This window comes from Malania oleifera, chromosome 10 (genome assembly GCF_029873635.1).
Source record: "Malania oleifera isolate guangnan ecotype guangnan chromosome 10, ASM2987363v1, whole genome shotgun sequence".
Taxonomy (NCBI): domain Eukaryota; kingdom Viridiplantae; phylum Streptophyta; class Magnoliopsida; order Santalales; family Ximeniaceae; genus Malania; species Malania oleifera.
In genome coordinates this window covers 1878425-1906413 of record NC_080426.1, presented here as the reverse complement: position 1 = coordinate 1906413, position 27989 = coordinate 1878425, and the positions used below count along the sequence as shown (strand labels likewise).

At 36.4% G+C, this 27989-nt stretch overlaps 1 protein-coding gene across 1 annotated transcript; it reads left to right on the top strand.

Moving 5' to 3' along the window:
• Positions 1 to 930: 930 nt before the first annotated feature.
• LOC131166807 (protein RETICULATA-RELATED 5, chloroplastic-like) lies at positions 931 to 27766 on the top strand. Its single transcript, XM_058125393.1, has 7 exons — positions 931 to 1751; positions 16898 to 17027; positions 17642 to 18172; positions 21872 to 21979; positions 22176 to 22724; positions 26230 to 26343; positions 27256 to 27766. The coding sequence occupies exons 1-7, from the start codon at positions 1114 to 1116 to the stop codon at positions 27397 to 27399; spliced, it is 2214 nt and encodes a 737-aa protein (XP_057981376.1). The 5' UTR covers positions 931 to 1113; the 3' UTR covers positions 27400 to 27766.
• The last annotated feature ends 223 nt before the right edge of the window (positions 27767 to 27989 follow it).

Here is a 27989-nt window from a genome sequence, read left to right as displayed (position 1 = left end):
ACGTCATTGTTGAGATTTCAAGTCACTTTGATTGTAGTAATTAGGGGTACATAAAAAATTAAACATCTTTTTAAGTGAGAATTTATTTGACGAATGTGCATTGTTATGAATCTCTTCTTCACTCATCATATAAAAATTTACATGATTTTGATTTAAATTATGCATGTGATCATTTTTTTAATGCTTATTTGGTAAATTCATTAGATTTCTTAACTTGGTTGATTTTTTTACTTGTAATCTTGCAATATGATGTTCTTAGTTTTTATAAATTATTTACATTTATAATTTTCATTTAACAGAAAAATTATATATATATATATATGTCTAATAAATTTATCAAATAATTTTGTTCAAACTCAATTATAGCTCTACTCAAATTTAAACTCGGTTTAAAATTTAATAAATAAATGTCAACATAATATATAATAAATTTTAGCATTGTTTACCTTACCTTTTAACAATCCAAAAATCATTAGATTTTCATAACACAAAAATAAAGTAGAAATTAAGAAGTATGTATGCATCTTATCGGCTTAAGTTGATAAAAATAAATTATAATTTTTTTAATGATAATAGATTTTAGGTTCAATTGTGTAAAAAATATTTTTCTACTAACTTCCACATGACATGTAATATCCCATCCCATCTAATGTTAATCAATTTAGTTCTAATTTTTTTTTTTCTAGTTATGTTCAACTAGGTTGGAGCCACACAATGACCGGATAAACAATTCTTATTATATTTTCAAAGATTTAAACATAAAACTTCGACATAAAAAAAAAAAAACTCAAAAATATTCCTCCGCGACCATTCAAATTCAATATTCAATTTCGTTCCTATTCATTCTCACAAAACAATAACGGCATACAAAACAAGCTTGAGCCACTCAAATATTTGTGTGTATCAGTCTATCCAAGCATCCAACTCAGCGCCACGCATGAAAATAACTAAAGGTCGAACCACCAACGCTTGTTTTGAGGCTGAAACGAATTGCCTGGTCCGACCGCCGGAAAATTGAAATTGAAAATGACTAAATGAGAATGAAAATGAACATGAACTTAAAACGGCTAAACAGTTCTCTCCCTCTCCCTACTTGTCCCTCGCCGATACGAAATGAAGCCCCACGCTCACAGTAGCTTTGTCGGTAGACCGATAAATATAAGCTCTCCTCGCCATCGCCGCCGTCCCCTCCTGGAGCAGCTTTGCAACCAGAAGTTCTCCTCGGGAGGCCATGTTTTCCGGCCGATTCCAAGCCGAGATCACTGCCGCCTTAGCTTCTCAGTCCGTTGTTGCCGGAATGAAAGCTCGGGCCGAATTCGCCAGATTCCTGTGGGGAGGAGGCGAGACGTGTTGGTTACGCCGTTTCTTGTGCTCGGCGCTTGTTTTCTGCGATCGGCGGCAGCTAGAGGGGAGGAGAAGGCGCCGGAGACTGCGGTGCCGCCGCCGGCGTTGAAGGTGGAGGAGGAAATGGAGGAGGTGATAATTTCTAGAATATACGACGCGACGGTTATGGGAGAGCCTCTGGCGGTCGGGAAGGATAAGTGGAAGGTGTGGGAGAAGTTGATGAGTGCTCGGGTTGTGTATTTAGGTGAAGCTGAGCAAGTTCCGATCCCCGACGATAAGGAATTGGAGCTCGAAATTGTCAAGAATTTGAGAAAGAGGTGTGTGCAAGCTGAACGGCCGATCTCTTTGGCTCTGGAAGCGTTTCCTTGCGATCTACAGGAGCAGCTCAATCAGTACATGGATAAAAGGTTTGTTTGAGTGACACTCTTTTTCTTTAATCTCCGACGCTTTCGAGTAGCAACCAATCTAATGATTTTAGAATGAGTTCTGATTTGAACGATGCAATGGCTTGAAAGTGATTCCTTCTAATGAGAAGCATGGCTTTCCTATTTTTATTTTGCTGCGTTTGGGTGCGTACAGTTAAATCCATGGGTTTGGAATTGTGCAAATTTTTGATTAAACTGAATTCAATTTTGTATTGGATTTTGTCAAAATCTACACAATTCTAAATGGGGGTCACCGGTCACCAAATCCACGCTCTCAAGCTCACTGTTACAGAAGAAGTATTAGTAATAAATTTAAGGTCAGAGGAGTTATATTTGTGATTGACTGGAATGGTGTTTTGTTTTTATCAAGCTCTATATGTTTGAACTTCATCATGCAACTGTGCTCTGTTGGGACATATACCAATTGCTGTTGTTGTACATTCATTATTTCTTAATTTTCATACTTAGAATTGATTATGCCAGTTGATGGCCTCATAGCTAGTTAATGACGTACCATTTTTATGCATTTGGACTTTGGTTGATATGAGAAGTGTGTGTACTATTGGAATTAACTTTAATCCATAAATCAAATAACCCAAGATCATCATGTTATTCAATTAAAAAAATTGAATGCGGAATAAATACCTGGATCCATACTAAATGCGGAATAAATAGCTGGATCCATAGATATGTTTGATTTGATTGTCCAACAGTTTTTAGCGGAGAGTTTTGATTTTCCACAGTCAAATCTCTAAGTGCCTCACTTGTGTTCTTCTCTTTAGATGGGGAAAGTAAGAACGTGAAAACCGTTTCTGATTTGACTTGGGGACCATAGCCCTATTATCTTTTCTTTATATACTAGGTTAAGTTTAGAAGTCCATCAGTCCTACATTAACTTAGTATTGGACTTCTACACATTGCAAAGCCCATACTCGATAGATGTTAAAATAACCTAGGAAAATAAATGTTCTTAAATATGTGAGCCCACAATAGGAAATTAAAATTTCCTAACAATCTCCCACTTGAGCGACACATAAATATCGAAAATAATTATATTACCCAAACCTTAAGCATGCACAATATGGCTATTATCCTCATAACATCTCCTTAATTCAATCTTGTTCATCTCATATACTAGCATGGGATCAAAGTGGCATCCGTTACACTCGTATTCGTAACTAAACCCATCAATGGTCACCACACTAATATACTCAATGACATAGATCGAGTATGGATGTGTAGCATGGTAATATGCATGCTCCTTAATCTTAACATGCATATCCCAACTGGTCCTGTCCATGGTTTTAAATAAAGGTTGCGACCGTTACGTAACGCCGTTACATAACAGTTTTTTGGGTTACTGATACCGTTACACACCAACTCCGCCTGTGATGCCCTTAAATGTCCTAATTTTTTCACACACAGCCGGTCCCAAGCCCGGGTTAAGGAGGAGGGTTGCGTTAGGTAGCTGACAGTCAGCGTAAAATTTGTCAGATTACTATGATATGAATCCTTACCGAATATTTGCTGGGGCGTCCCCTACGAGCGACGCGTTGCACTTGAACCACCCGGGTGTAGCGAAAAGTGGGCGAGGGTGGGCTAGGTCGTCGCCCCGAAGCGACGCGCCGTGTCGGCGCCCGGGTACGGTGTCAAATATGCGAGGGTTCCTGCATCATTCTGGACGTGAGCAGGTAAAGACGTTAGTTCAGGAAACTAGGATTAGATTAGCAACTTGGAATATAGGGACACTTACGGGTAAAAGTATGGAAATTGTGGGTACAATGATTAGAAGAAGAATTAATATAATTTGCCTTCAAGAAACTAAGTGGGTGGGGGAGAAAGCTAGAGAAATTGATAAATCAGGTTTTAAACTTTGGTACACTGGAAAAGAAAAACATAAGAATGGAGTAGGCATTATTATAGACAAAAACTTAAAAGATAGCGTTGTGGATGTAACTAGAGTAAGGGATAGAATTATAAAAATCAAAATGGTATTAGGACAAGAAATAATAAATATCATTAGTGCTTATGCTCCTCAAGTTGGCTTAGCAGAAAATCATAAGAGACAATTTTGGGAAGATATGGATAGTATTATACAAGGCATACCAGGGACTGAGAAAATATTTATAGGAGGAGATCTGAATGGACACGTTGGAAGAGATAATAAAAATTATGAAAGGATACATAGAGGATATGGATATGGAGACAAAAATGAGTCTGGGGAGATGATCTTAGACTTTGCTATGTCATTTGATTTTAGTATAATGAATACTTGCTTTAAGAAGAGAGAAGAACACTTAATAACCTTTAAAAGTGGACAAAATAGAAGTCAAATAGATTTTTTTTTTAACTAGGAGGGTAGATCGTGTATCATGCAAGGATTGTAAAGTTATTCCAGGTGAAAGTCTAACCACACAACATAGAGTCTTAGTGTTAGATATATGCATTAAAAAATGGAAGAAAAAGGATAAAATAAACCAGTGTAGGAGAACTAGATGGTGGAACCTAAAAGGAGAAAATATAATAAAATTTAAAGATAAAATGATCAAAGATGGGGATTGGACCTTAGAAGATGGGATAGATTCAAATACTCTTTGGAATAGATTAGCTAGCTCTATTAAAAAGATAGCAAAAGAGATTTTAGGCGAATCAAGGGGAAGATTCTCAAATAGCAAAGAAAGTTGGTGGTGGGATAAAGATGTACAAAAAATCATAAAGACAAAAAGAATTTGGTATAAAACGTGGCAAAAATGTAGAAACAGCGATAACTTTGAAAAATATAAGGAGGCAAGAAAAGATGCAAAAAGGGCCGTTAGTGAAGCTAAATATAGATCATTTAATAGTTTGTATAATAGATTAGGTACAAAAGAAGGGGAAAAAGATATATTTAAACTTGCTAAAGCTAGAGAAAGGAAGAACAAGGACTTAGGAAATGTAAAATGTATAAAAAGTGAGGATGATATTGTCTTGGTTAAGGACGAAGATATTAAAGAAAGATGGCGAAGTTACTTTAGTAAGTTGTTTAATGAAAACCAAATAGAAGGCTTAAATTTAGAATTGTCAAATGAGGAAAAGACTAAAAATATAAGATTTATTCGAAAAATTAGAGTTAACGAAGTTAAGTTTGCACTAAAAAAGATGAAAAATGGGAAAGCTATGGAACCAGATAACATCCCAATTGAAGTTTGGAAATGCTTGGGTGATCACGGAATTATATGGTTAACTAATTTATTTAATACAATTGTAAAAACTAAGAAAATGCCAGATGAATGGAGGAAAAGCATTTTAATACCTATATACAAAAATAAAGGAGATATTCAAAATTGTAATAACTATCGTGGAATTAAACTTATGAGTCATACGATGAAACTATGGGAAAGAGTAGTTGAGCAAAGATTAAGGTTAGAAATGAAGATTTCAGAAAATCAATTTGGTTTTATGCCTGAGAGATCTACTACAGAAGCTATTTATCTTTTAAGAAGATTAATGGAAAAGTTTAGGGAAAAGAAGAGGGACTTGCATATGATATTTATTGACCTTGAGAAAGCATATGATAGGATACCTAGGGAAGTTCTATGGTGGGTTTTAGAAAAAAAGGGTGTGTGTTGTAGGTATACCGATGTCATTAAGGATATGTACGATGGAGTAATGACTAGTGTAAAGACTATAGATGGAGAAACTAGAGAATTTCCAATTACCATAGGTGTACATCAAGGATCTGCTTTGAGTCCTTATCTTTTTGCTTTAGTGATGGACCAATTGACTAAGAGTATTCAAAAGGAGATTCCATGGTGTATGTTGTTTGCAGATGATATTGTATTAATTGACGAAACTAGGGATGGAGTAGAGGCTGAGTTAGAATTATGGAGAGAAGCTTTGGAATCTAGAGGCTTTAAGATAAGTAGAAATAAAACAGAATATATGAAATGTAATTTTAGTAATGATAGGAGGAATATTGGAGACAAAGTTAAACTTGATGATGAAGAAATAAATAGCACTTGTAGATTTCGATACCTTGGATCTATTATGCAAGTTGAAGGAGAAATTGAAGATGATGTAATGCATAGAGTTAAAGCAGGTTGGGTAAAATGGAGAAGTTCTTCAAGTGTTCTATGTGATCGTAGAATACCCTTAAAATTGAAAGGGAAGTTTTATAGGACAGCTATAAGACCAGCTATGCTATATGGATCAGAATGTTGGGCGACGAAGAAACATAATATCCAAAAAGTAAAAGTTGCCGAGATGAGGATGCTTAGATGGATGAGTGGTATAACATTGAAAGATAAATTAAGGAATGAACATATTCGTGGTAAGTTAGGTGTAGCTTCTATAGAAGATAAGATAAGGGAAGGACGACTCAAATGGTATGGACACTTGCAACGTAGGCCTTATAGTGCACCTGTGAGGAAGAGTGACTTAGTTACTGTGGGGGGCAGTAGAAGGGGTAGGGGTAGACCTAAAATAACTTGGGAGGAGATAGTGAGTAAGGATTTAATATCTTTGAATCTATCAAAAGAAATGGTCCATGATCGCATAAATTGGCGGAAAAGGATTCATATAGCCGACCCCACTTAGTGGGACTAAGGCTTGGTTTTGTTGTTGTTGTTTTGTTGATACCGTTACACACCGTGAAATCGGTAGGCAGAAAAATCACAGCCGTAGCAGCCGTTACGGACCGCAACCGTTACGTAAAGGCCGCTACGTCCATTACGTAACTGCTATAGGACTGTTACACCAAAAAATTATTTTATTTTTTACTTGTTGTTCTCACTTTTTTCCTCTCTTTTATATATCATTCTCAATATACCTAGTGGCAAGAGGGGGAAAAGATTATAATGAGGATGAAAATGATATAAAATTTACTATTTCTTTAAATACTAATAATAGATGCATTAATTAGCAATTTGAAAATACTAACTTGTTAGAAAAATATTTTATTTTGATAATATTAGTAATGTGATATTTATGTTCTATATTTTTCAACTTCAACCTTCTTTCTTTTCTAACTATTTCTTATTTGTATTATTCGTATGTCTTATGTGTCTAATAAATTAATGTAGTGTATAATGTATTTTGTTTTATTAATTAATTTAGCACACATAAGAATTTGTCACAAAGAAGAACAATGAAAAGTGTAAATACGTGCACACACATAATTTTTTTATCAATGGTGGTTTAAAACAAATGTAAACTTGTTGCCCTTACCAAATAATTTAGTTACACGAACTAAACGATCCAAAATACACTCAAACTCTTTCTAAGAAGGGCTAAAAGCTTAAAACACGCAAGTACGCTAATATGCACAAGGTTGTGCGTGCTTCAAAAAAATCCACGGCCGTTACACTTGCTTCCCATTATGTAACATCTGCTACTCCCGCTTCTTGTTACACCCATTACTATTACGTTACGCTACCCGCTACCGCGATTTAAAACTATGGTCCTGTCTTATTCCTTATGAGATCAACCTTAGTACCTTAGTCCTTAGCTCTTCCAAAAGGAAGATAACATTCAGAGTCACAAATACATAAAAAAAGAAAATGTATTCCTTTATTACTTTATTTTTGCAGAAAATAATCTGAAACAAGTGTCTACAAGAAGGAATATCAAAAAACAAATACAAACTCCCACTAAACCGCAACATCGTCAAATAAGACGACACCTATACGAGTAGTGTGCTCATGAAACACCCTTGGTGAGTGGATCTGCAATCATGAAGTTTGTCCCAATATATTCTATCGACACTTGACGACTTTGAACCTTTTCCTTAACCACCAGAAACATGATGTCAATATGCTTTGACTTGGTGGAGCTTCTGTTGTTGTTTGAATACAATACCGCAGACTTATTGTCACAATATATCTTGAGTGGTTTTTCAACCCTGTCCAAGATATGTAGCCCCGTGACAAAATTCTGCAACCAAATTCCTTGATTAGATGCCTCGTAGCATGCTATAAATTCTGTTGCCATGGTCGAAGGAGCTATGAGAGTCTGCTTAACACTCTTCCAAGAAATAGAACCTCCAGCCAGCAGATAGATATAGCTCGAAGTGGATCTCTTGCTGTCTTGGCATCCAGCGAAATCAGAATCAGAATACCCAATGATCTCAAGTTTATCTGATTTCTTGTAGGTGAGCATGTAGTCTTTTGTTCTCTGAAGATACCTCATAACCCTTTTAGCTGCCTTCCAATGATCCAATCCTGGGTTACTCAAATATCTGCTTAAAATTCCAACTATGTACGCCAAATCCAAACGCGTACATACCTAAGCATACATAAGACTCCCTATAGCTGACGCATAAGGAATCTTCTGCATTTCCTTCTTTTCAACCTTAGTCTTGGGTCATTGACTGAGATTGAACCTTTCTCCCTTTTATCCCCTGGGTGACAGTCTTTCATGCCAAATCTAGTAAGTACCCTTTCGATATAGCTCTTTTGTGATAACCCAATTATATCTCGAGAGCGATCTTGATGTATCTGAATTCCTAATACAAAAGAGGCGTCCCCAAGATCTTTCATCTCAAAATTTTTGGTCAGAAATCTCTTGGTTTCGGGCAATAAGCCTATATAATTACTCGCCAGCAATATGTCATTGACATACAAAACCAAGAATATAACCTTACTCTCACTGACCTTATGGTATACATAATAATCAACTGAATTTACCTTAAAATCATATGAGATGATTACTTGATGAAACTTGTGATATTGTTGACAGGAAGCCTGCTTGAGCCCATAAATGAATTTCTTTAATTTGCAGACTATATTTTTTGGATTTCCAGAAATAAAATTTTCAGGCTGCACCATATAAATCGTTTCATCAATGTCACTATTGAGAAATGCTGTCTTTACATCAATCTGATGAAGCTCTAAGTCCAAATGAGCCACCAATGCCATTATAATCCTGAAAGAGTCTTTTGATGAAACTGGACAGAAAGTCTCTTTATAATCAATCCCTTCCTTCTGAGTGAATCCCTTAGCAACTAGACATGCCTTATATCTCTCAATATTACCCCTTGAATCCCTCTTGGTCTTAAATATTCATTTGCAACCAATGGGCTTCACACCTTTAGGTAATTTGACGAGATCCCAAACGTCATTTGCTTTCATGGAATTCGTCTCATCATTCATGGCATCAATCCACTTCTGAGAATTAGAACTTTGTTTGACTTGATGGAAGTTGATTGGATTATCTTCCACCACACCTATGTCAAACTCATGTTCTTGGAGAAAGACTATATAATCATCCGAAATTGCACTTCTCCTTTCTCTAGTGGATCTCCTTAATGACATCACTTCTTGAGGTTGTTGAGTTTGCTCTTCTGGAGCAATATCCTCATTTTGTGTAGGGAATACAATGATATTGTCTTGTATTGTTTCTTGAACAGGTTCAATAGCAATACTAGGAAGAGAAATAAATTCCTCCTCAAAGACAATATCCCTAACCTTAACTCCTCCCACAAACTCAACTTCCTCAAGAAACGGCGTTTCCCGTCTCAAAGAAGGTCCTTGTCGAGGAATCATAAAATTTATAACCCCTTGACCTTTCAGCGTACCCAACAAAGTAGCAGCTAATTGTATTTAGGTTCAGTTTCTTTTCATTAGGCCTATAAGGCCTAGCCTTAGCCAGACAACCCCAAATGTGTAAATGCCTAATACTTGGCTTTTTGCCAATCCAAAGTTCATAAGGAGTTTTAGCTATTGCCTGACTTGGCACCCTATTCAATATATATGCTGCAGTCTTTAGTGCTTCTCCCTAGAGAGATTCTGGTAAAGAAGAATGACTAATCATACTTCTTACCATGTCCTTAAGCGTCCTGTTTCGTCTCTCAACAACACCATTCATGCTAGGTTTCCCAGGCATGGTGTACTGTGGGACAATACCGCATTCCTCTAGGAATTTAACAAAGGGTTCTGGACGTTATTCTCCTGATCCGTCATATCTACCATAGTATTCACCACCACGGTTAGATTTGACGGCCTTAATTTTCTTGCCTAGTTGGTTCTCAACTTTGGCTTTGAAAGCCTTGAACACATCCAGAGATTGTGACTTCTCATGTATCAAATAAAGGTACCCATAGCTCGAGTAATCGTCTATGAATGTGATAAAAAACTGTTGTCCATTTCAAGAAGCCGTAGGGAATGGACCACATATATCAGTTTGTATCAATTCCTAGACACTTGAGGCTCTATTGGCACCTAAATTTCTTTTGTTTTTCAGTTTCCCCTTAATACATTCCACACAAACTTTAAAGTCCGTTAAGTTAAGGGGTCCCAGGATTCCGTCTGACACAAGCCTTTCCATTCTCTATTTAGAGATATGTTCTAACCGCTTGTGCCATAAGGTGACGGAATACTCCTCAGTTAATTTGCTTTTAGTACCTCGTGAACTAACATGCAAGGACTCATTATTAGAGGCAATAGTATCCAACATATATAAATTTTTAACCAAAGATCCTGTTGCAACCATATTTGAATATTGAAAAATACAAAATTTATTATTTCCGAAAGAACAAGAATAATTAAATTTGTCCAATACAGAAATTGAAACCAAATTCCGTCTAAAAGACAGTACAACATATGTCTCTTCCAAATCCAAAATACAACCGGATTTAAATAACAATCTAAATGTCCTAATTGCCTCAACCTCAACTTTATTGCCGTCGCCTATGTAGATGAATCTTTCAGCATCAATCGGTTTTCAGCTTCTTAGGCAGCCCTGCATTGATACACTCATGTGAGTAGTAGCACCTGATCTACCCACCAAGTATGTAAAGGTACTACAGCCAAATTAACTTCAGAACAAACTAAAGTTAGAAGTGTACCTTTTTTTTCCCGCCAAGCGGCGTAATTGGGACAGTCCCTCTTGAGGTGTCCTCCCTTCCTGCAGAAGTAACAACCAAATTCTTGGTCTGATTTCTTTTGCAATTTTCCTTGGGATGTCCCAAATGTAGCATCTTTATCCTTATTCCTTTTGTTATCCTTAGAGGAAGTTGCTAAGTGAGTACTCTCTATCTTCTCTCGCTTAATCCTTTCCTTTTCTTGCACACAATGAGCAATGAGCTCATTCAAAGTCCATTTATCCTTCTGAGTGTTATAACTCATAGTCAACTGACTGTATTGTGCAGGAAGGGAAATCAAAACTAAGTGCACGAGCAAGTCATCAGATAGCTCTAACTTAAGTGCCTTTAGCTTTGAAGTGATGTTAACATTTCCATAATATATTCCTTGATATAACCTTTTCCTTTATACCTCATTGAAACAAGACTAGCCAAAAGGTTGCTTGTTTCAGCCTTTTCGTTTTTTGCAAAACGTTTTTGTAGTTCCTCAAGGAATACCTTAGCATTATCCTCATCAGACATTGCGTCCCTAAATGCTTCTGGAACAGAGTGTTTCATGATCATTAGGCTCATGCGATTAGAACGCTCCCACCTTTCCAAGTCCCTTTTCATATCAGAGGTACTTGTATCCGCAAGGGCGGGAGGCCGTTCCATCCGTAGCACAAGATCCAGATCCATACATCCTAGAACAATCATGACGTTCTCCTTCCAGCTTTTAAAGTTGGAGCCGTTAAGCACCGGAATGGAATTTATGTTGGCAGAAATTGTAGTAGCAGATGCAGTAACTGAATGCAGAACAAAAAATCAAACAACATGCTCAGTCATAATATACAAGTCATATTAAATTCCTAAATCAGTTCCATATATACATGACAAGTATATTAACAAATAAAAGTGGGCCCATCTAAAGATGCTTTTTTTTTTTTGGTAAAAGAGGGTGGCACCTCCAAGCTTTATTAGAAAACCCTTCACTTATGGCGGAAGAATACTATGGTTCCAATCTTGAGACTTTGGGACAACAAAAGCAAACTCCAAGACCCTAAAACTAACTTAACCAACATATACCAAACCAAAAAACCAAAGACCAGCAACCAAACAAAAAAACTAAGAACTAAACAACTATAAGTGGAAAACAAACAAAACTCCAGAAGATAACACAAAACATCATGAGTGCAAAGAGGGAAAACCCAACAAATCCAATCGAATCATTCCCCTGACTTGCCGAGGAAGATCATCCTGACAACTATATGATCGAGAAATTCCAGATTCACCCTGTTTGGTAAAGAAATCTGCACTTTTATTCGCCTCCCTGTAAACATGTTCCACTTTGAACTGTATGCCTCTCAATACTAGCATAAGCTCTTCCCACAATTCCGATAAGTTCCAAACCGAGCACTTCCCAGAATTTATCCACTGAACCAACAAAGCAGAGTCACATGCAATCTCCACTTGATCAAATTCGAGATCTTTGCATAGATTAATCCCTAAAATAATCACCTTCAATTCAGCCATGTTATTTGTTCCATAACCCAATAATGAGGATAAAGTTGCTTTAAATAAACCTTTTTCATCTCTTATACGCCTCCTCCACCACAATTACCTGGATTACCTCTACAGCTCCCATCCACATTCAACTTAACCCACCCTATCCCAGGTTTACACCATCTGACTACACGAGGAAGACGAACTCCCACATTTTTTACTTGAATATTTAAAGCATGAAGGACTGCAATATCCGTGCAAGAAGCAGGTGCACGTTTATTTAACTTGCCTGAAATGGATCTCAGCCAATATTTAATATCAAGCCACATAGTTCTCACCGAATCATGAATTGATTCCATCCTGACTCTACATCGACGAGTCCAGAGTCTCTTAATGGTGAGACTAGGTATAAGACCTACCAAAATGCCTAACTGTGAGGCTTGTCTTGCACAACTAAACCAGACATTAACTTTGCCTTTCCAAGTACTCGTTGCCATATAACTAAAACCCAACGCCACTGCTGCTTTTTTCCATACCTCCTGAGTAAAAGATCCGGTGCAAAACACATGGTCTAGAGATTCAATCTTGGCATTTGAACAAAAATCACATCGAGAGGCCATCTGAACACCTACTTTTTTAATACGAGTATCAATCGGAAGACAAGTGAACCAAGACTTCCACATACAAATTGACACCCTTTTTGGCAAAAGAGGATGCTAGATCCATTTTGCAACTGAGAATTCCTCTTTATGCTCCCCTATAATTTCCCAAGCACTTGCTGTGGTGAATTTCCCATCTGTTTAAGGTTCCCAAATTACTGTATCTGGACCCTCCTTGCAAGAAATAGCAGAGTTCATTACTTCCTCAGCCTGATCTTTACCCAACAGATCCACTAATAAATCAACATTCCACCCATCTCTATCCCAACAATCTCGAGTTCGTAGCTTATGGTTACTGATTTCCTGAACCTTAGCACAAAGGGGACCAGAGGCTGACCAACGATCAAACCAGAAAGAAGCCGACCCTTCTTTAATTCGAACACGGACATGCTCTAAAACTTCAGGAATCACACGAACAATCGATCTCCAAAATCTGGTTCCTTTATCTAGTTTCATTTCTCTCAAGTGGTGTTTCTTATACAAATACTTGGTTTTAAAGAATTGAGTCTACAAATTATCCATAGTTAACAATCTCCACACAAACTTCATATGCAATGATTTTTTCACCTCCTCCAAATCCATTACACCCAAACCATCCTCACAAACAGGCTTACATATATCAGACTAGGAACACCAATTCCTTTTCCTTTTGTCATTTACTCCACTCCAAAAAAAATTCGATAAAATAAAATTTATCTTGTGAAGATGCTTAGTACAACATTAATATTCTATCTTTGGATAGAAATATTAATTTGTTAGTGGTATCCTTCATGCAGTGATCAAATACTTGCAATAAGTCTTGTCAAACAACAAGCCATTCTTTGGACCTACTTATTATTCACATGTATAACCCAACAATTGTAACATATTTATGACCGCAAGTATGCAAGTTATTTGGCCTAACAATGACCTTCCTTTGGACTGATCATTACTCGCACAAATAACACACATACATCCCTAATGTTTCAATATAAATGCATCTACATAATAGAGGTTACTTTGACAATTTATTACTTCAATATACTTATATTGAAACAGTAGACATACACAAATTACCTTAGAAAGAGAAAGAAATATGTATATTTTTTTGAGTCAAGCAAAATCGTGGGCCACACGAAACACATAAATTATACTGATTCCCATAAGGAGAGTTCCCAATAACCTCATGAGGACAAATAGCCATCACATCCTCATTATTGCTTTGAAAAAAAATCAAAAAAATACGGGGCATTTGTAATGCCCCTACTCGTCACGTGGGGCCTGGGGTGCTACTTAAGTGACGTCTGTGTTCCTGATACCATATTCAATATAAATGCAGCCGAAATAAGTGATACATTCTCCAAACACATTACCAGAGTTCTAATTACCATTATACATAAATGTCTCCAAATATCCATATTACAGTTTAATCAGTTCATATTTAATAAAAATTCTGATTTAACATAATCCCCTTACCTGTTTACTGAGAAAGTCCTTACAACGCTCCTATAGCCCACCCTATGACGATACGGAACCCAAAACCTTGAAAACACATTTTCCTAGTTTAATCAACTCAAATATTAGATTAGCAACCATTAAACATCCCTAGGCCCGTACACCCCATTTAACTAGTTAAATGCTAGACAAAAAGGCTCATTTCTATCTTTACCTCAACTTTGGAGTGATACCTGGAAAGACCTTGTTCAAAAATCCACTCTGCTAGACTTCTAGAGAATTTCCCCAATATCCTCGTGGTAACTTCCGATCGTCAATCGGGCGACGAACGGCAAGAAAAACAAAGAGAGAGAGTGAAAAGCGCGATTTTAGAGAGAGGTTTAGGTTTTCTTAACTATGAAGTAATTAGAATTCTATTTATAGACCGTTGACCCGGTCACGTTCGTCGACGAAATGGCGCCTTCGTTGATGAATTGCAGAAGGACTTTCGTCGACGAAAGAAGAGGTTCGTCGACAAACTTTAAGCCTGAAATTTCCTATTGTTTGGGATTTTTTTGTTGACAACGTCTGAACTTTGTTGACGAAACACAGAAGGGCGTTCGTCGATGAAAACAGGGGATTCGTCGACGAAGCCTACGGCTTTGCTCTTTTTAAATCCCGTTTCTTCTTTTCTTATTTATTTTTTTTATTTTCTGGGTTCGGGTTTCTATAGCATTACATTATTTTCTATTTGAATAAAATAATTCAACACCAATACAGGCTTCTTTCTATATCCCTCAGAATCAACCAAACAGAACCACAAGAATGATCCTCTGCCAAATTTTTTTTTTTTTTATTAGATCTTGGGGCACCAAACGTCACCTACCGCACTAATAAAACAATTCCACATACCTTTTTATTTGGTAGCTGAATAAAGCCATAATTGCTCACTGGCTGCTTTATCTAGTTAAAGGCAACAACATGCATAAAGCCATAACTGCTTATTGGGGGCTATGAAAGCATTATGTCAAGATTGATTACATATATTATGCATGTAAATAAATTAAAATATGAAGCCTAGCTCCATCAATCACAGTGAAGACAAAAAAATCGCGAAGACAAAAAGGATCTTCACTGAAGACAAATGAAGAAAAGATCTTCACTGAAGAAAAATATAAAAAGATGTGAGCTTTTTCCAGCACCAGTCAGTAAAATCACGACCCCTGTACATAGACTCATAGCAAGAGCGGTAATACACTCATTCATCCACCGATTTCGAAGAAGTGAACTGAAATAAAAAAGTTTCTATTGAACTATACGGAGGCCGGCGATTATGGAATCTGGCAGTGACAAAGAGATTCCCAACCACAGTTATTTATTTATTTCAATTGAAATTATTCCAAAATGATCCCAAACCTTCAAAATCCCAAATTAGGGCTGGATCCATATAGTCATGCAACAACACATCAAATCTAGGTTTTCTTTAAATTTTATCATTCCTAGATCAGAAGATCATGCACAGTTTCTTAATTAACAACATGATTTGGCTCTAAAACCACTTGTTGGAATTAACTTTAATCCATAAATCAAATAACCCAAGATCATCATGTTATTCAATTAAGAAAATTGAACGCGAAATAAATACCTGGATCCATACTAAATGCAGAATAAATACCTGGATCCATAGATGTGTCTGATTTGATTGTCCAATAGCTTTTAGCGGAGAATTTCGATCTTCCACAGTCAAATCCCTAAGTGCCTCACTTGTGTTCATCTCTTTAGATGGGGAAAGCAAGAACGTGAAAACTGTTTTTGATTTGACTTGGGGAGCATAGCCCTATTATCTTTTCTTTATATATTAGGTTAAGTTTAGAAGCCCATCAGTCCTAAATTAACTTAATATTGGGCTTCTACATATTGCAAAGCTCATACTCAATAGATGTTAAAATAGCCCAGTAAAATAATTGTCCTTAAATATGTGAGCCTACAATAGGAAATTAAAATTTCCTAACACGTACTGCATTATCCTTATTTAGAAATGGAGAACTTGCAGTCAAACACAACTCTGCCTCAATCAGATTCAAGTATAATGGAATGAGTGACAGTAATTAAAATTTTAGTGCTAACATTAGTTTGAAACTTGTGCTAATATAATACTTCTTGTTGTTATTTGAAGTATAAAAAAGGGCAGCAGATCCATAGCAATGGTGCTGCTAATAATTTTTTAGTGGATAATGGAGTATGGAGGAATTAAGGCATGTTTAATGGTAATTTGTTGCCACACTCTCCATTATTAAAAAAAAACCTCTTAATGAATAATATTTAGTTATATAAATTTCAAAATATTTTATGCGTATGTTCTGATAATATATTTGATCTCCCTTGTCATGTCTAAAGTAGCCCTGGCATTGGGTTGTGATGTGATGTTAGCATCAATTGCTAACCCTCTGAGAAAAATCTTGATCCCTTCAACTATTCTGAAATTCATTTCTATATGAAGATGTTTAAATATTTAATGAGATTTAAGTAGGTCAATCATTCTTTATTTGTGAGAAAAACAACTTGTCCGGGAGGTTCAGTCACATATTTATTTCTAGGAGGTAGGATCATGATTCTTTGAGCAACCTTTCAACACCTATTTTAAGTCAATAACTGGTATCACATATTTATATATATATTTACCTTATTGTGCATTTTCTCGTTTTCATTACTCATTTGAGTGCCTCCACTTGATGTAGGATTGATGGGGTAACATTAAGGTCCTATGCATCGCATTGGCCTCCTAATTGCTGGCAAGAGTATGAGCCTCTTTTGCGTTATTGTCGTGATAATGGAGTTCGTTTACTTGCTTGCGGTACTCCACTCAAGGTACAAGTACATTTATTTGTAAATCGATGGACATATTGTTTACAAATAAAAGGAAAAACAAAATAAATACTGCCCTATTTATCAAAAAAAATAAAAATCCTGGCCTAGGATCAAATGAAGCAAGTTGGATTGGATATCCAAATCCAACCAGGAGCCAAATGTTTGTTCTAGGTTTTTTATGCAATTGCATCCCATGTCTCAGTCCTCTTGGCTTCCTATGAAATTGGTTAGGTCCTTGTAGTCTTCTTCTACATGCTATGATCAGTTTCTCTTTCTCATCTGCCAGATTTTGAAATTTCATGTATGGTATTAAGTGCAGTAGGTTTGTGTGGCCTTGCTTTAAGACCCATTTGCACCTTATTTGCCACTTGCCCCTGTTGTCTTTTGCGTGTGTGATTTTGGAAGTTGTGGGTTTCATTTTTTCAATTTGAGTCATGAAAATTAGCATATGAAGTGTATCTGAATCTTGAAGGGGAGTGCTATGAAAGTTGAAGTTGGAGTTTTATCAGCTATAAAGATGATTGAATGACTGAACAAAAAGTTGTTTACTGCTACTGATTTTTGGGGTTATTTATGCATTCAGTTATTAATTGTTGATATCATTATACCACTAGGTCTTGAGAACTGTTCATGCTGAAGGTATTCGTGGGCTTTCTAAGGTTGACCGTAAAACATATGCTCCCCCAAGTGGTTCAGGCTTCATCTCAGGCTATACTTCTGTTTCACGCAGATCATCAATAGATTTAAATTCTTCAAATCATGCTATTCCTTTTGGGCCAAGTTCATATCTATCTGCGCAAGCAAGAGTAGTTGAAGATTATGCAATGTCCCAGATTATCTTACAAGCAATAATGGATGAAGGTGGCACTGGTATGCTTGTTGTCGTGACAGGTGCCAGCCATGTCACATATGGGTCAAGAGGAACTGGGTTGCCGGCAAGAATTTCAAAGAAGACGCAAAAGAAAAATCAAGTTGTTATATTGCTTGATCCAGAAAGGCAACAAATGCGAAGAGAGGGAGAAGTTCCTATTGCTGATTTCTTGTGGTATTCAGCAGCTAGACCCTGCAGTAGAAATTGCTTTGACCGTGCTGAAATTGCACGTGTAATGAATGCAGCTGGCAGGAATCGAGATGCACTACCTCAGGTTAGTTGTCCAAAGGGCTTCTGCAATATGAGTATATGACTGAGAGTTTTAACATATAACTGAGGTTTGTGTCATAAACTGCAAGCAGTAGTATTAAAAGTTGTCGTGTGAGATTCAAATTCAAGTGTGGTTTCTTACCTTTAAAATTGTGATTGGTAATAGATGGATGTATGTTGTTACAAATGGGTGTTTGAGTCTCTCTGCACATTACATGCTACAATCCTAACCATTTTTTTTTCTTGACAAACTTTGCATTTATCTTCAACTTTGTGTGATTTTTAGATACGTGTAATTTTATTCATATTTATTGTTTACTTTTTTTTAAAAAAAAATTTTATAATCATAATTTGAGCCACATAATTTAAGGTAGGACTAAGGGTTAGTTGAATTGAGTTTATGATCTTAATTGAATTTTATTGCCAATGATTTGAAATTGAGGTTTATATTCTTTCTAATTATCATTATGAATTCGTTATATTTATTATTTATGATCTAACTTCAGCTTTGCCGCTTGAAACAGGAATACTAACCAGTGCTTGTACTCCAAAACTTTGATCCTTCCTTTTACTTATAACATGCATGAATAATTGCACCCACTTTGGCGACCTTAGCTTACTGCGAAGTAGGTTATCTTCTCTGATAATTAATTTATCATGCAAGAAAATTAAGAGAGGTCCAACAATGAAAACTACCACAAAAAGTTTCCAGAAGTGGTACCTGCCAACATTTTGATAAAAAGATTGGTGCAAAAATATTTTTACTTATGCTTTATTACAAAAAATTTCGTTGATCTTAATTGAGAAATTTGATTGTATATATAATGCACGTGCTTTATTAATAACTCCTTTTTTGACGACTCCTAAGTGATTGTGAAAATTGATCTCCATGATTGAAGAAATTTTATCTCATGCTTAGCATGCTGATCGAATTGTGGTTCTATTTGACCATGAGTAAGCCTGATAACCGCAGTCCAAATTTAATTTTTTATTGGGGTTTTTTTCTGATATTTTTGAATTTATAAGTCCACTCTCGACTCATCTTGCTAGACCTTAGCCATGATCTGATGAGGCCCTAATTTGTAGAGCATCTGTTTTATAAAAAATATATAAAGAAATAAATAAGGGAGAGCGTTCATCATACAGGTCTGATTTATAGGATTATGTCACATTTTTGAACCACATATTTGGTCTTCCTTGGGCAGTGAACGTTTGTTTGTATTAATTTACAAAAGTATACTAAACAATGAACCCTGGCAAAACATGAATCAAATTATTCGTATTAAATGGCATATGTTTGGTGTGTTTATTGGTTTGAGGGAAAGTCTCCACGGAGATGTGGGCAGCCTTCTTATTAAGGAAGAGATGTCTTGGAGACAACCCTGTGGGTGTTCAGAAGGGGGCAGTAACACCAAATTCTTCCACTGGATGGCTAATTCCTTCAGAAGATCAAATTTTCATAAACTCTGTCAGTAATAAGTTAATAACGGGGTTAGGTTCAGCAAAGAAGAGGTAGTTGCTGGAGGTATTATCAAATTCTACAAAAGTTTTTTTGAAAAGACCATGGCTGGAAGACCCCTTCTTGATCATATGGTTTTTGTGACAATTAATGAGGAAGACAGAATTTGGTTGGAATTTGGGAAGTCTTTTTTTAGAGGAAGAAGTGCTTTTCTTGAGTTCAAGTTTTGTTCTGTCTTTTTCTTCTGTTAAAGCTTGTTATACTAACAGCTTAAGCTTTTGGGTAGAGTGGTAATCTAACATGGTATTAGAGCTGGTTACCAGGAGTTCCTAGGTTCTAGTGTCCTTGCCTGTGTTTACTGTGTGGCGTTTAAAAAAATATTGTATTCCCCTAATGGGTGTTAGACTGTTAGTCATCATGTATTTATCTCTCAACGTGGTGTTGAGCTGCACATGCATGGTAGTGTTAAAGCTTGATATTCATTGCTGGCCCACTACCTAACAGCTTAGGTAAAGTAATAATCTAGCTTATATTTTTTTTTTTATAGTACACTTTGTACCATTTGTGTTTGTGACTTTATGCACGTGTTCAAGTTCACCTATTTTGCCTCTTCACATGTGAGGTGCAGTTGCATGTGAAGGGGAGTGTTGAATAGCATGATGTACATTGTTGGCTCACCACATAACAGCTTAAGTTTTTGGCTAAAGTGGTCATATAACCTTGACTACTGACAATTCAAGTTTGGAGTGAGGCGTCACACCTTTCTGTGGATGACACTTATTCTTTGGGGATGAGAAGGAATAACTTTAGGTGTTTCAGGTGTGCATTATTGTGATTTGAAGCTGTTTTAGCCTTTGCATCAACAGCACATTGGCTAGTTTTCCCACATTTTGTGCATCTTGGTTCACCATCCAACCTTGGTGGCTAGGTTCAGGCAAATTCAGAGGAATTTTCTCTGTGGAGGTATATATGGGGTGAAAAAAAAAAAAAAATCATTTGGCAAATTGGAGGACAGCTTGTTCTCCAGTGAATTCTGGTGGCTTTGGGCTCAAGAAGTTAAAGGTGTAAAATAGGGATTTACTTGGCTGATGACTATGGAGGTCTGCAACTGAACATGAAGGCCTTGGAAGAGGGTGATTGCTGAGAAACTTGGGTTCTTGGAGGGAGTTGGTTCTTCTCAGGTGATATAAGGCACTCCTACAGAGTAGGATTGTGGAAGGGAATGGAATGAGGTTTTACCAATTTTGGTTTATTGTTGGTAATGTTGGTGGGAGAAGCTAGGTACTTAGTGTGCAGATATGCATTGATAAACTTGTTTCCAGATATATAGAACTTGTCGAGAAGGAAAAGTGCTTTGGTTGCTGATATTTTATCTCCAGTAGTGAATACTGTCAAATTTGGAGGAAATTGGAGGATTGGAAGGTTGAAGATTGTGAAAAATCTGCTGGACTTATTGTTTAGTTTCAGAATCAAAGTCAATTGGGAAGATAATGTTTAATGGTTTGTGGGGAAAACCTCTAAATTCTCAGTTAGGAACTTCTATTTCTGTATTCACACTAACAACCATTGCATCTTCCCCTGGAACAGCCATTTGGAAAACCAGAGGTCCCACAAAAGCTGCTTGTTATTTTATTTTATTTTTGTGCAGGACACTACTTGGGAAGAGAGAAACTGCTTTATGTGTGATAGTAATGAGGAAAGCTCTGATGACTCACTGCATGACTTCCTTGTTGCCTGGGAATTGTGGAGCTTAATACCATGCGGCTTAGTGTGGTTAAAGCAATCTTCTATTTACCAGAAGGCAAAAGGGATTGCAGGAACTGAATGAAGGAGTGGAATATCGCTCCTCTCTGTTGTGGAGCCTTTGGAGGGAGGGGAATAAAAGTGCTTGTGACTGTGTTGAGATGTCTATACAGAATCTTAAGAATACTACATGCATATCTTATTTTTTTGGAGTTTTGGAAATTTTTATTCAAATTTCTATTCTTGGATAAACTTCTTCAATATTCAATATTTTAATCTTGTTCCTTGTTTGTATTCTTGGGTTGGCCCCGCCATGGTGCCCTCTTAATTTGATCTCTACCCTTAATTTAGTCTGTGTAGTCTTGTTCCATGTTTTTTCTTGGGTTGATACCCCCTCTGTACCCTGTTAATTTAATCACTATCAATAGATGAAAAAATTATTCTCCCTAGAGATATTCCTTTATTCTTCATACAATTACAGTATTGTGAAATGCTTTTTAGGACCTTCAAAAAGGACTTGATCTTGGTCTTGTGTCACCAGAAGTACTACAAAATTTTTTTGATCTGGAGCAATACCCTCTTATTTCAGAACTCACGCATAGCTTCCAGGTAAGCTCAGTTTCTGCAAATTGCTATTTTGTTTTGTATTGAAGCTCAAGAACATGTCATCTTTTATTTTAAAAATTAATTCTTGTTATATATGTATTGTAGGAAATTTGGTATTGTTGTGAACTTCATGGTTCTTGTGAATGGATATTTGTTATTTAAAGCTGAAGAAAGTTGATAGTAGTTAATCTTGATGCAGGGTTTCAGGGAAAGATTGTTGGCAGATCCCAAATTCCTACATAGATTAGCTATAGAAGAGGCTATATCTATAACAACCACTCTCTTGGCACAGTATGAGAGGCGTAAGGAAAATTTTTTTGAAGAGCTTGATTATGTAATCACTGATACAGTCAGGGGGTCGGTTGTTGATTTTTTCACCGTGTGGCTTCCTGCCCCTACGCTGTCATTTCTTTCATGTGCTGAGGAGGTAGGAGTACCTGACAGCATGGGTGGATTGAAGGGAGTTCTTGGGTCAATCCCTGATAATGCATTTCAAAAGAATCTTACTGGAAAGGACTGGAATCTGGGTCACAGAATTGCATCAGTGCTTATTGGTGGTTTAAAACTTTCTACTGTTGGATTTATTTCCAGTATTGGGGCCGTGGCAGCATCAAATATTTTGTATGCAATACGTAAATTCCTGAATCCAGAGCTTGTTACAAAACAAAGGAATAAAAGATCCCCGATATTTAAAACAGCTTTAATATATGGATGCTTTCTTGGAACATCAGCAAATATTCGGTATCAGGTAGAGTACTTGCTTCTAGAAGCTCTAAATTGTTGATTATATTGTTGGCACTTTTACGAATTTTTAGTCTTTTGATATTGTTCATTAGTAATTCAATGACAAGTGTAGTTTTTTTTAGTTTTATTTATAGCACGGAAACATAACGTAGTAGTAGATTGTAATGCCAGCTACCAATCAAGGAACATGCTGCTTCCACTATGTTGGTGGGAACTAGGATCTGCTATAAAGGCTCTAGGGAATATGCTTCGTGGAATGATCTTTGGATCCTGACGGTCAAGAGAAGCATTGTCTATTGAATGCAAGGTTTTAAATTTGATTTTGGCTAAGGCTTCTAAAGTATGAAAATTTTAATGTGAATGTTAATTTTGATTTCAATTATGATGATTTTTTTTTTTCAAAAAAAAAAAAAAATCCCATTATTAGCTGGGCATCAAGGGGATGCCAACCCCAGATACACGCAGTCAACCACACTGCAGGTGTGACACAAATCAAGAATTACATTATGATCATTCACAATTTGCCCACTGTGCCAGCTGGAAACATCAGCGACCCTTCGCAAATCTGAAGTGGAGTTGGTGAATCTTTGAAGGCTCTCCTGTTCCTTTCTTTCAAAGCACACCAAAAGATGGCAAGAGTAATGAAATTCAAAGCATTTCTCTTCTCCTTGGCGGCTCTAATGCCTTTCCAAGCCCAAAGATCCCTTTCCACAGAATTGGCAGTAATCCACTGATGTCCGGTCAGTGACAGAGCCATGTTCCGCAGCTTTCTTGTCCAGGGACAGTGAAGAAGGATGTGGTTGATTCTGCATCAGCCATAGAAAGAAAACACCTATTGGTAATTGTCAGCCCCCTTTTCTGCAAGATGTCCAGGGTTCAAATTTCTCCATGTGTTGCCTCCCAGCAAAGAAAGGTGACCTTTGAATCCAAATATAAATCCAAGGGAGGTTGCTGCAATTTGTTTCCATTGGAGATAGCTTCGTATAGAAAGATCTCCATCACTGTCTAAAGACCATTTTGGTTTGTTGGGGATGTTTTGGTACCGGAAATTATAGAGATTACTGTAAAAGTCAGAGACAGCATGTAGTTCCCAATCTGCCACATTTCTAATAAAGGGGATATTCCAGAAGATCCCCTTATCTGAGATTTGAAGATGATGACTGATGAGGGCATCTTTGTTACAGGCCAAACTTTAGATGGAAGGAAATGCAGCTCTAAGATCAGTGCTATTGCACTAGACATCATGCCAATAGTAAATATTGTCCCCATTCCCCACTTGAAATCTGACATAGGGGAAGAAATCATCCCAGATTTTCTTGATGAATTTCCAAACTCCCATTCCGTAGCATCCTCTATTAGTATGAGTGATCCATTTGTTATCCTCAAGCCCATATTTAGAAGCAATGATTCCCCACCAGAGGTGATCTTTCTCCTTCATGAACCTCCTCAACCATTACCTGAGAAGGCTTTGTTGAATGTGTGGAGGGATTTCAACCCCAAACCTCCCAAATGAAAAGGTTATTTAAGCACTCCCTGTTTAATGAGGTGAAATTTAAACTCTTACCCCCCAGCTTCCCCAAAGAAATCTGCGTCAAATCCCCTCTAGTCTCCTAGCAACTGAAGCCCATAAGGGAAGGAGGGAAATGTAGTAGAAGGGAAGGTTTGTCAAAGTACTCTTGATAAGATTTGAGTCTGCCACCTTTAGACAATAATTTCCTTCTCCAGCCTGCCAATCTTATTTCGAACTTCTCTATAATGGGGTCCCAAACTCCTTTATATTTTGAATTTGGCTCCAAGAGGGAGTCTGAGGTAACTAATGGGGAAGGTTCTCATCTTACAACTGAAAATACCAGCAAGAATAGCTCCCCCTGTGCACTAATTGGAATGAGCTCACTTTTTCCAAGATTCACTTTCAAGCCCGAGACAGCCACAAACCTTACCAAAATGCATCGGAGGTTAAGGATATGAAGGGGGTAGTCTTCTCAAAAAAATGATGATATCTTCTGCGAAGAGAAGATGTGAGACTTTCGTGAACCTTCCATTTTTTCCCACTTTGAGACCTTTAAGAAGCACTCCTTCGATAGCTTTCATCAATATGAGGCTTAACACCTCCATCACCAAGATAAACAGAAAGGGGTCACAAAGGATCCCCTTGTCTGAATTTTTTTAATGGAACTCTAGCGACTGTTGACAGTCACATAATTATGCAAGCTTTAGAACTTAATATGGTAAATAAAATACATCAATGACAATTCTGCGATCTATGAGGTGCAATATCCATAATACAATAGTCATATTAAACATAGTTAGTATGAGTGAAATTTATAAATTAGTTAAGTATTAGTTCTTATGCAAATTAGCTATTTTTGACATGGAAGGTCAAATAAAATGTTGTAGCTGATATCTAAGTTCACGTTTGAAAAAATTTCAGAAGTCCGAAAGTTATCATTCATGTCAAAAGTTTTTATTTCCAATAAAATAGAAGATTTATTAAGAGAACTTTCAATTCTGGGTTTTGAATCTCAAATTTCAATTTCAAAGAAATTTTGTTCCAGTCAATTTTTTTTGAAAAATTTCGCTAACATTTCAAGATTTGAATAAATTTCAAATGGTTCATGGAAATCTCAATCTAAATTTTGTGAGCAGAAATTGACTGCCATTTTAATTTCAAGGGTGGTGGATAGCAGAAATTTCATGGATTTTAAGGCCATGGTTTAATGGCTAGGGTTCACTGTGCTGAATGTTTTGGTGAGAAACATGCAGGTTAAACACATACAAGGATGTTTCTACTCTGCTTTTGTCCATATTCATTATAAACATACTGAACACAACAACAACAACAACAACAAAAACAGGATACTTCTATTTTTCATTGAATGGCAGGGCTCACCAAGATTAATATATTGGCCTGTAATTTTATCGACTATTAACATGGAGAATATTAAAGAGTACATGTTTTTTAACAGTGGGTACAAACTGTTTGATTCTCATGGTTGTTCTAAGCTTTAAAGTCCATTTTCCAAATATCAAACGAAGCCTAGCAATGTAACATAGAGCATATTAAATAGTAAATGTTTTTAATAGTGGGTACAAATTGTTAGATTCTTGTGGTATGGTTGTTCTAGGCTCTAAAATCCATTTGCCAAATATCAGACTAAGCCTATCAAATCATTATTATGAAGCAAAACTGAGCTTGGGCTATGTTGACTGATGGTTCAAATGCCTTAAAAAAGTTTCTTCTGCCCTCTTACACCATAAGTTTATCTTCTCTTTGACGTCTCTTTGAGCCTATAATCTGTGTCTATGTTGGTGTACATATATTTATCTTCCCATAAAATCCATTTTTAGTGATAAAATGCTCCTTAAAGCTTATGCTACAACCTTTTGAGTTGGTGATAAGCTTTCTTAATTATTGAAAGAATACTGGAGCTGAATTTTGCTTCCTTAATATATCATTTCTCCTTCTTTTTTGTTGGGAAAGTAAATGTTTAAACAAAACTGTAATGCAGGTTATTGCTGGAATAGTGGAGCATCGAATTTCTGACCATTTTTCTTCACAAACATTGCTTGTAAATATGTTGTCGTTTCTTGCAAGGACAATCAACTCATATTGGGGAACTCAGGTTAGAGCCATTTTTGTTTTCTTTTGTGATCCAAGTTTTTATCAAAATCTTTTTAGAGGTGAGGGGAATGTGGTGTTGATGTTCAACCATATTGATATTAATTTTGTCTCGTGCAATAGGAACATCTGTACTGATTCTTTTGGTGAAGTGGTAATCTAACATGGTATCATAGTTGGTTACCAGGAGGTCTTGGTTTCCAGTATTGTTGCTCACGTTTATCATGTGGTGTTTAAAAATTATTCTATCCCTTGTAATCGGGTGTTATTTATCGTTTGTTATCTCTCTACATGCTATTGGGCTGCACACGCAAGAAAGTGTTAAAACTTGATAATCCCTGTTGGCTTATAACCTAACAGCTTAAGCTTTAGGTGAAGTGGTAATCTAATAGGGTGATCATGGAATATGTACTTGCAAAAGAGAGACATGCACATAAAATATTTGTGGAGTCTGTTTTTGTTTTTCTTTTTAAACTTTTTTTTCTTTGCTAGGCCAACTAAAAGCATTTGTTTCACAATACATGGGATGGCCAAAAAGAAAGAAAAAAAAAAAAAAAAAACTCATACTAAAATTGGTGTATAGCATACTCTTAATTGCATGGAACTTGGTGCACTTTTATTTTCTGGTCTCTGTAACTGGTGCCATGGTTCTGCAACTGTTTTTATTCATGATCATGGAATTTGCTTGTGTCTCATTGTGTTGGTATTTGCACATTGCAATATAATCCATCATCAATTAGTTCATTTTATCTTTTAAGGTAAACAATTTCTTTTGCTGTTTTTACCACCACCGCCGCCATTGTCAATGCTATTGAAATAATTAATTATCATTTGCCAAATGTTAGGACCGTACTTGGCAAAAACAATGGCATATTTTATAATGGTTTAATACCTTTTTCTCTCTTAATTGCTGCAGCAATGGGTCGATCTTGCACGGTTCTCTGTACTTCAGACTAGGAAGAGTGTGACACTGCCTTACCATAGTGATTCTCCTTGTCAAGCTGCAGCAGGATGCAACCCTTCAGAAGATGCCACCATTGATGAAATCAAGAATCAGTGAGGTGATAATCACACTAGTCAATACTAGGTCATTCTTTTTCCATTATAGGATTGTAAGAGATCGGGTTACCACTCTTCTGATGTATATTCTCTCATTCATGAGCATATTTTGTTTGCTCAATATTTTTTTTTTTTCAAATTTTGGAGAGCATACTGTGCTGGACATTAGAATAGGCTGAGGAACAAATTGAAAATTCCATGTGAGCTTTAGTTAGGCAGAAGCCAGAAGCCTGGTTACAATACACATCTCTAGATTTACCCTATATAACATTTTTTTCTAGATCTGGACCATCTTCCTGTAAATTAGTTTGTAGGTTGTCCTTTTGAGCCCATTGAAGTATAATTACAAAACTCTGTTTTTTTGTTTTTGTTTGTTTGTTTGTTTTTTTTTCTTTTCTTTTCAGCTCTTCTTTTGTTTTTTTCTTTCTTTCTATGTTATTGACATAGCAGGAAATGTTCCCCACTTAATAGTGTAGATTTCAGTATTTTTAACCTTGTCAGAAATTGTATGCATCTACAGATAATACCAATCTATTTTTGCCACCAACATCACTAATTAGAACTTACCAAAAAGAAAATTTTCTAATTAGA

Coding starts and splice junctions, on each gene's coding strand:
- LOC131166807 (XM_058125393.1), top strand. CDS start 1,114: ATGAAGCCCCACGCTCACAGTAGCTTTGTCGGTAGACCGATAAATATA. Junction 1,752..16,897: donor AATCAGTACATGGATAAAAG/GTTTGTTTGAGT, acceptor CACTTGATGTAG/GATTGATGGGGTAACATTAA. Junction 18,173..21,871: donor ATCGAGATGCACTACCTCAG/GTTAGTTGTCCA, acceptor AATGCTTTTTAG/GACCTTCAAAAAGGACTTGA.